Here is a 9,992-nt window from a genome sequence, read left to right as displayed (position 1 = left end):
TCTTATCTTAAAATTAAAAAAGGAAAAACTAGACTGGTTATACAGTAACCTACCCTAGGCGCATATGTGGAATCTAGTCTCTTACCTGAAACAAAAACAGGTTGAAGGAACTAAAATTTTGACCCTCTCTAGGGCATGTCAAATTGCTGCAAGTTAAACGGTAAATATCTACACTGATGGAAAATATATATTTGGAATAATTAAGGACGTTGTCATGCTATGAAAACAAAGAATTTTCTTATCCTTCAAGGTGGCCCTATGCAAGTGGTCACTAAATACATGAATGATTGAATGTTTCCATGCTATCCAAAGAACTTGTTATCAGAAAGGCAGAGGCTGATTAGAGTCGGGGGAACATACTTAGACACATCCTGGAGAAAATGGAATCCAAGGAACTTCCAGAAAGAGGGAGACAGAGAGACAGAGAGAGAGAGAGAAAGAAGGAAGACAAACAAGGAAAGAGATCACCCAAAAAGGAATTAGAATGGGATTCACATCAGACTTCTCATCAGCAATACAGGAAGAAAACAATGCAAGAAGACAATGAATGGAATAACATGTTTAAAGTTCTCAGGGACAAAATATTTTTAGCCCAAAATGTGATACCAGCCAAAGAATCATTCAAGTGAAGGACAAGATGATATGGTGAGCTAAGAGACCATAAATATTTTATTGCTAAAGTTAAAAAAGGTATTGTTCTTTTTTTTTAACAGCAAACTCAAGAACACACATCCCAGATTTCATCAATGTGAGTGGTGGTTGTAGGACAGGAGTACAACAGCGCAAAGCAGAGGAGGAAAGGTATTTTGTAAATGTATTAAATTTCTTGTCCTATAAGGAGAGCATATTGATTACTTCCTGATATTGTTTCAAAATACAACCTGCAGGATGTTTGTAAAATTACAGGTTATAAAGAGAATAAAAGAAATGGTATGTATAATTTACAAACCATTAAAAGAAAACAGAACAAAGACTGGCCATCTAACCTCCTTGTCTTTACTTGGGCCTAGAACCTCTGAGCCCAGAGCATTTCTTGCTCAGCTCTCTCCAGAGGTTGAGATTGTTTTCCACTGAGATGTGGGAGGAGCAGTCATCTGACTACATAGGCCATGGGTGAGTAACTACTGATCTAATCCTTACACAGCCTTTCATGCCATTCTACATCTAGCTCTACCTGGAGTTCTGTCTTTCAGAGGTAACTGGTGCTTTCAATTCCAGTTGAATTCATACCAGTTTGGGGCTGAATGAATTTCTCATTAGCCTTGCCTAGAATTTACCACCACCTTCTTTCACTATCCATTCATATTCCGGGTGCCTTCAGCAAGCAAGGCTGGGTTTTGGAGGGGGTTGATTGGTTGGTTTTCACTTTTTATTCTGTGTCTTTTAACATTTTACAAGGAGAATGTATATGTTTGTGGTCAATAAGAATTGTAACTAAATTAGGTGTTCCAGGTTCACAAAACCTTATTTAAGGCGTGTGCCATTGGATGGTCCCCAGAAAGGTAAACACTGCCACTCAAAACGCATGTGATGTCTGTGCCCTTCCTGTGCACACTTGTGAATGAGCCGGTTTCTGTGAGCCATGTAGGGCAGGCATGCTTTTACTGGCCTTCAACAAGTGTTTCCTGTATTACCTGAGCTCCGGAGAGGACAGGTACAGCCCAGTCCAGTTTGGGGCCAGTCAGGCAGTGGGTCACACCACCTGACCCCCAAGAGGCATCCAGGATCCCAGCACAAGCCGTTGGGGTACAGACCCCCTCAGAACGCCTCCAGGAAAAAGTTGGATGGGGCAGAGCAGGTGCTATGCCAGCAGCTCCTTTCTAATTGGTTGTCCTGTTGAAAACTTGGCCGCTCCTTCCCAGAAATGAGCCTTAGTCCCTCTAAGAGGCGCCAGAGGCCGAGCCTGAGACAGAGGCGAAGCCACAGCCTGAGTTGGCAGGGAGCAGCAGGAGCCGGAGGGGAGTCGGGGGGCTGAATCCGAGCTGGGGTCGGAGCCTGCTGCAGGACCCGGGTCACAGCCGCCCCAGGCCCCAGGGCCGGATTCGGAGCGGCTTTTGGGGTCAAGTCAGGGACAGGAACCGAAGCCCAGTTGGGCTTCCAGGCAGCGTGCAGATCCCCCTGGGCCATCAGTGCAGGAGTCACTTCCCGCCCTGGTGGTCAGTCAGGTGGGATTCACCGCTGCCCGTGTCACCAACGGAAAAACCAGTTGTGGGCGTAGCCCCGCTGTCACACTGACTGCCTGGAGGCGCCTGGAGCGTGCACCCCTGGATCTTCCTGCTGGCATCCATGGTGCTAACGGCCGCCCTCGGCACTGGCTTTGGTTTACCTGCCCAAGGATGAAGACGACGACCTCAAGGAGCACTACACCCCGAAAGGGAGCCCGGCCAGGCTGAGGGGCGCTTTGTGTAGGCACATTTCACCATCAACGACTCTTCTCTCTTCTCCATCTCCAGGAAGAGCACTGAGGTCAATCTCACTGCGATTCTAGTGGTCTCCCACACTGAGTCGCTGCTGGAACCAGAAATCTTGGCAGAAGTTAGCAAGCTGGACTCGGGTGCAGGGTCTGCATGTGACACAGGAAAACCCACCCCAGATCCTCTACAATCAGGTGTGCGCCAAGAACCAGGGCCTCTGCGTGCCCTCCAACCCACTCCTGTCTGCTTGGCAAGAGAACAATAACCTCAGCCTGAGAAACATTACCTTCCCCATGTATAACCTCACCCATCAGTCCATCACCCTAGCCGGCGTCATTGTATTAGGCCAGAGTATGGGAAGGAGCCAGCTACTCCTGGAGGCCAAAGCCCTGCGCCTGCAGTACTGTCTGAATACCAAGGACGAAGGGAACGACGAGCACAACAAGATGTGGCTGATCCATTTCCTGAACCAATCTCGCAACACGGAGAAGAGTCTGGCCTTGAAGAAGATCCAGGTACCTGGCTGCTGGGCTTTCCAGGGAAGCCAGAAGGTGGGAGGGATATAACTTGTTCCCAAGACCGCAGCAGTAGCGCTCCCTGGCTACTTGCTGGAGTCCTCTACTTGATGCTGGGTGTGCTCTACTGTATCTAGTACTTAATGAAGCTTTTTAAAACTAACACATGAAAGGAAGCTACATATCTGAAATCCGTGGTAACATTGTGGTGAAAAACACAAATCCTGTGTCTTCAGGGTGGGTCTGTTCAGTTCAGACGCTGATCTTCAGCTTTAGTTTCAGGGTTTAGTTTCCTAGTCAAATTACTATGAAGTTCCTATTTTTAGTTAAAGTCATTGCTGGTTCTGGGAGACCCCTAAAACTTGTTTGGAGTTTATTTGAATCAAAAACCAAACCCTTTATAAACAAAAGTTCTATGATGGTGTTGAAAAAGAAACCAGCTCAGCATTTTTCTAGTCATAGTTGTAAGTTACAGCGTAATGCCAGGCACATGTTAGCTGTTCAGTAATTGTTGGGCCAATAAACCTACTAGTACTTCTGAATAAGCCTGGGGAAAGTAAGACATCTAATGAACAAAGCCTTTGAATACCAAGGCCTTTCTGATATAATATTTATGCCATTAAAATAGTAAAAGACAACAACCTAATAAAAATTTAGGAAAAAAATCACAATTTCTACAGTTATTAATGATTTCACAGGTTTATATAAAATTCAGATTTTGCACAGTCAAGAGTTTTAAACTTTGGTTTTTCAAAACTTTGGAAAACATACCAGAAATTTTTGGGAAGAAGCAAATCCATCTTATTGTCTTAATTCTAAAATTATAATCCACATATTTTGATCTTTTACTGAATTTTAACATGTTTCAATCAATAAGCTATCGTGTTTCAGTAGTGTTTGTAACTCACACACAAATATTGGAATTAAAAGTTATTTACCTGAATATATTTTCATGTCAAGTGGTCTACTTCCCAGACAACTGGAATTTGAGGCAACTTCTATGACAGTGATCCCTTTGTTTCACTTGGCATACCTTCTAATCATATTATTTGCAATCATATTGTGCTACAGGTAAAACACTTTTATTTTTAAAATATATTTAATCTTCTATTTCTTAAAGACTTTGTCAATGAATTGATATGTTAATGATACTTTAGTTACTTACCTACATTCCGGTGTCTTGAGTATTTTATAACTAAACACTCACTGGATTTTTGTTGTGCTCTGTGAAATTGTTTTAGTATCTACATTTTGTTACTTTTCCACTCCCCATGCAAAAAGTCACTTTTCTTTTGGATGTCTTTCCTTTAATTTGTTGTCATATATTAATTGTATAGTAAATCCACAATTGACTTTAGATTGATATAATAGGGAATGATGAGAAAAATAATTTACTTTTATGGGGAGAAGCAAGTAAGTAAAAATTTTTTTCTAAGCTAATAGTTTGACAAGTTTAAATAAAAAATACTGAGAATAAAGGAGAATGCCATCATCAGAAAGAATAGCTTTTTTTTTTTCAAAATAAATACCATTATTAATTGGGGCTCCTTGACGTGATTCCCTTAGACCATTATAAAACCTGAATGATCACTTTGGTGTAATATTGTCCTCATGTTAAAAAAAAAAGAAGGCTGACTGATCTCTTTTTAGTAAGACTTTAGTCTATTTATTTAGAAATTTCTTCAGGGAATACAAACTTTATCATAGCAACAGTTTCAGATTTCGAACATGTTTCCTTTGGCAAAATAATGAAATCTGTTAGCCACAAAGGTAAATTATTTTTATATTAATTTTTTTCTTGCCTGCCATGGTAAGATTGATGCATGGCATATTCCTGCTAGAAGGAGTCCTAACATTGGAACTGACAGATACCACAATGTTTATTTAGGACAACCTCAGCCTTGTTCCAGTTAGTTCAAAATGTCTGTCTCATACATGGTACACCACTGCATTTCCTTGAGAGCCTCATGTTATGCCAACATTACTATCTGAGCTGCCTCAACTACAAATCGGATGAACAGCCCATGGCACTTTTTCAATATTATTACGTTAAACCAAGTGGATTTTGATTGATAACCTAATATTCAACTAATGCAAAACATCATAGCAAGTATACTAATTATTTAATATTGCAGTCTAATTCAGAAATCGATGTACTGCATGAGGGGAAGGGAAACTCATGGTTGCCAGAAGATTTAAGATAGGGAATGATTTTAAAAAGACCTGCTGTACTCCTGTGTGTTAGTTTGATACAAATCTTTATTCATTTGCCAATAATTTCTTCCCACTTTCCACTTCAAGACCTATCAGTTTTGAGACCTATAACTGAATTAAGCCTGCTTTCAGCACAGGGCAAAAGGAGTTGCACAGATATTGATGAAGTCATGAGAGGGACAGCCCTCCAAAGAGGACAGGCTTCATACCATTTGTTGCAAGATCCCTCTCTCAATGTCTTGGATCTTGCCTCTCTATTCTTAAAAATTCCTTAAGACTTTTGGAACCACTTTAAGATTTTTGTATGTAAATATCTATCATAACAGATTTCTGTAGCACATTACAATTTATTGTGTATCTTCATATACATTATCTTGCTTATTTTTTCTCAGCAACTTTGTGTATTACCTAAGGAGGTGTTACAGTATCTTCACATCATGGGTGAACAGTCTGGGCTTCAGATTAGTTGGGTTATTACCCAAGCTCATGCAGCCATTTTTGTAGTAGAGCTCAAATTTGACTTTAGGTATTCTGATTCTAGAACCAGGATTATATCATGTATCTTGTATAGTATTTATGCACTCACGATGCTTTAGCTGTGTTGTTTTGGTATGAGGACCCTTCCTTTTCTTTCTACCCAAAGTAAAACTAAAGAAAACTGATTTTCATGGAGAACTTGTCCTAATCTATGAAACATTGATGTCCTAATCTATGATGCATATTAAACTTTATGAATATGTGAACCTTCTGAATATAAGCAAAATCTTCTTGACCTGTTATATTTTTTACTAGAATAGAATGCCCTTCTTTTTCTCCTGTGTCTTGTGTGCATGTGTGTGTGCGCATGCATGCACATATGTGAGAAGTACATATTTTGGGGGGGATGAGTAGCTTAAATGTATTTTGTTATTAAACTTACCACCCTGCTTTCTTTTGGTTCATGTTTGTCTGGTTATCTCTTTTACTATCTCTTTTTGAAATCTCTCTGAATCTTTTTGTTTTATGTGTCTCTTGTAGATGACACATTGCTGGATTTTGTTTCTTACCCAATCTGCAAATATTCTCTGGCATTTTAATTCCAGATCGTTATGGGTGAACTTTCTTTAGTTTTCTTTTTAGTCATTGATTACTTAGATTACAATGATTAACCACTTTCTGAGCCAATCTTTACTTGCTTTATCATGTTCCTTCTTGAATTTATTTCTCCTCTTACTGCATTACATTCCTCCAAACTTCTTTCAAATAATGTCTCTCTGTGTGGTGAATTTCTTGAAATTCCAGCTGAAAATTTCTTTTTTTTTTGTTTAGTTTAAATACTACTTAACTAGTTGTATGTAAGTTCTAGGTTCATAGTCCTTTTCCTCTAACACTTTATCTTGAAAGTTAATACTCCCATTGTCCAGTATTAATGTTGAGAACTCTGATGGCTGTGTTACTCTTTCTTTATGGAGGGGCATGCTTTTTTTTCCCCCTGGAAACTTTTACTTTTCCTTGATCTATAACAGTCTTAATTATCCTCCTATTATGCTTTGCAGTGGATTTTTCCTTAACTGTCCTGTTCACTGCTCTATGTAACCTTTCTATCTAAGATTTGAATATTTCTGTATCTGGGAGATTTTTGTCATTACTTCTTCAAATATTTCTTTTCTTCTATTTTGTCTTTGCTTTCCTTCTAGGTTTCTGGTTGTATAGATGTGCACATATTCTACTCCTATTCTTAATTTTATCTCATCTGTTCTATCTTTTCATGTTTCCTAGGAATGCCTTCTGGGAGAATTATACCCAGTGTTCCAGCTTACTAATTTAAATAAAAATTTGCATTTATATTAAGTACAATAAATATATAAATTGAAATGTGCATAAATGTATTCTTGGTCTATAGCTATTGTACTTTCAATCCATCCTCTGAGTACTTTATTTCAAACTATTGTATTTTTCCTACTATCTCACACTGATTTTTTTCATAACTGCTTTTTTGCATTTAACTTCTGAAACTCTTCCCTGTCTTTGAAGACATTACACTTATGTTATATTCCTGCTTTGGTCATTTCTGTTTTCTCTGGATGAGGCCACTCTGTTGTTTTTCTCCTACTTGTTGACATATCTCAAAGGTCTTAAAATTTTCCTCGTGGGCTTCTCTTTTATTTCCTAACATTCAGCTGCTTTGGCTAGTCATTTTAATCTAAGGAGAGGGATTAAAATGTAGGATCTGGCTTGCGCTTTTCTAGATTAGTTTAAAAACTAGAGTACAAAGCTACTAGGCTTGTATTCCTGTCTCAACCACTTTTTTCATTGTCTTTCTACTTCTTCAAGAACAATACAAGGCAAAAAAAAGGAAAACACTCTACCACCACACACATACATACAACTCCTTATTACTTCTGTCCCAAACAAGCATTCGCTGTTACAGTTGCTTTGCTCTTTGTGTGGTATGGAGATGGTATGGGGTTGGGTAGGACCATTCAGATACCTGAGCTGGTTGCTACTGACTCTCCACCCAAGCTTATCTTCATGACAGTTAGATGTCAGTCACTTACTGGTTGATAACAAAGGGAATGAGTAGGATATTGTGGATTTAAATAAGGGAATTGACATGATCAAGCTTACATTTTAGACAGATCTTGCTGTATTATGGAGGATGAATCTACTTTGGCCAAAGCAGGAGCCATTGATACCCAGTAAGAAGAGGCTTTGCAGTAATCTGGCATAGAAAAGATGATAGCATAAAATAAGGTAGTAACTCTGAAGACAGAAGTGGTGAAGTCTAAATGATAATGAAGGATGTTGGAGAGCCAAGACCCTGTGGTGAATCACACTTGTTTACATTTGGTAGTGGAGGAAAGGGCATGTGTCAGGGATGATGCCTGGTTTTCTTTTCAGAGTACCTTCAAAATGCATATTTCATAACATCATTTAATTTAAAGAATCACTTAGAAAGCATAACAAAGCAATAGCCTAACCAACCTTTTTTATTTTTAAAGAACAGTTTCTTATCCTTGATTCCAAAAAGAAAATAGCTCAGAAAATTGGGAGATTTTCCCTAAGTTTGTGACAAACTCTGTTGACAGCAAAACTAACCCTGAAATGAAGCTGCTTGTAGTCTTGTTTATCCCACTTTGTGTGGACATTCATGCTTCTTTCAGACCTTTTGTGTATGATGATGAGATGCTGCTTCAGAAACCCTTAGATTTTCAAGTATTGAAATATAATATTATTAAGATTACCAGAAATAGAGTAGAGAAGAGAACAGTTAAAGATGATGCTAATCAGGAGAAGTTAGAGTTTATTCTTAGTAAGCTAGCCTGGGCAGTAAGAGCAAAGATTGGAGGCCAAGAGTATAGTTCTCAAGCAGCAGATTTGAAGGGAAAAGAGATAGGGACATTTGGAAAATTGTACGGCAAAGCAAAGGAACAGAGATAAGTGTATTTTTGGCAAAGAAAATTAGAGATAGAACTAGAGAGAGAAGAAAGTTGGGGCAGCTTCAGAGAAAGAAAGGTGTGGGGCAAAGATGAAACATGAATGTAGTACTGTTGTTGGATGTTTTGTAATTACTTTCTGCAATGTGGTAGAAGTGTAGTTTCATGTTTAAAAAGGTTAGGTTTGGTATTTATGATGGAATTAAAGTACTACTTGGTCAGAGTGAGAAAAACCAAAGCTCATTGCCACTAATGTATTAGTATAGAGTGAAATCAAGGAAAAGAATCCAACTATTTGCCATACTTCACCACATGTATACCTAAATTATCTTTGCTACTTAAGCATTTTATTTGTATTTTTAGTTATATCAGCAGTTTTTTACACAATGAAAAGCAAGAAATTAAATACTTAAAATATATCATGATAACTCAGTGTTTGTGTTTTCTTTGTTGATATTTTATTTTTTAATATTACAACAGTCTTAGATCCTGATTTGTGGTGTGCACTAAGTTAATATAATTGCCAGGGAAAAAATTTGTTAAGAATTAGTTACAGCCCAGAGTTATTTTCTGCAGCTACCCAACCGAGCCGCAGCGGGAAGAGCCGAGACCCCCGGGGAGAGGGCTGGGAAAGGAGGCGGGGTCCCGGCAGCCGCGCCTTCTCCGCGCGGGGATCCGGGTCTTGTCACGGCGCTTCCTGGGGTTGGAGGTTGGGGTGGGAGGGCGGTGAGGGGGGAAAGCCTTCTTCCCATCCACGGCGGCTCGGAGTCCGGCCCCTTCCTTCGCGCGAGCTCCCGCCCGCCGCTCAGCCCTGTGATGCGGGTGTCCGTGCCGGGTCCCGCGGCCGGCCGCGAGCCCTCGACGCCCGGCGGCGGACGCGGAGGCGCCGTCGCTGCTGCCTCAGGCGCCGCGGTGCCGGGCTCGGTGCAGCTGGCGCTGAGCATCCCGCCCGCCCTGCTCTTCGCCTTTGCCTGCCTGCAGCCGCGGCGGCTGCTCCTGCACCGCGAGCGCCGGCTGAGTTACCAGAGCCTCTGCCTCTTCCCCTGCCTCCTGTGGGCCGCGCTCAGGACCGCCCTCTGCGCCCCCGCCTTCTCGCTCGGCGGCTCTCTGCCCCTGCTCCTGCCGCCCGCTCACCTACACTACTTCCCCCACTGGCTGCTCTGCTGCTTCCCCTCCGGTCTCCAGTTCTCCACGCTGTCTCCTCCACCTCTACCTGGCGGAGATAAGGCGGGAGGACCGGCTTTCGCGGACGGGCGGGCCCTCCGGCGGAGGAGCGGGGTGGGGGGTGCGAGCAGTGCGGGGCGGACCGGAGAGCAGCCAGGGGAAACGGAGGCCCTCCTGGAGTGCGCTCAGGTGTTCGCAACCCAAACTTAAGGCGCCGACTGACTCGGTTACTGATGGGCTTGGGGGGTGAGATGTGTGTTCTGACAACT

The 9,992-nt window shown here is 41.4% G+C and overlaps 1 protein-coding gene across 1 annotated transcript; it reads left to right on the top strand.

Moving 5' to 3' along the window:
* The first annotated feature begins 1,109 nt into the window (after window positions 1–1,109).
* LOC118921559 (patched domain-containing protein 3) lies at window positions 1,110–4,004 on the top strand. The gene is given in 7 exon segments (XM_057499356.1): window positions 1,110–1,113; window positions 2,246–2,319; window positions 2,321–2,384; window positions 2,387–2,552; window positions 2,554–2,929; window positions 3,166–3,170; window positions 3,905–4,004. Coding segments are annotated over 7 exon segments (789 nt in total).
* The last annotated feature ends 5,988 nt before the right edge of the window (window positions 4,005–9,992 follow it).

This window comes from Manis pentadactyla, chromosome 3 (assembly GCF_030020395.1).
Source record: "Manis pentadactyla isolate mManPen7 chromosome 3, mManPen7.hap1, whole genome shotgun sequence".
NCBI lineage: Eukaryota > Metazoa > Chordata > Mammalia > Pholidota > Manidae > Manis > Manis pentadactyla.
Note: the sequence above shows the minus strand (reverse complement) of the source record. Positions and strands in the feature narration are given on the sequence as shown.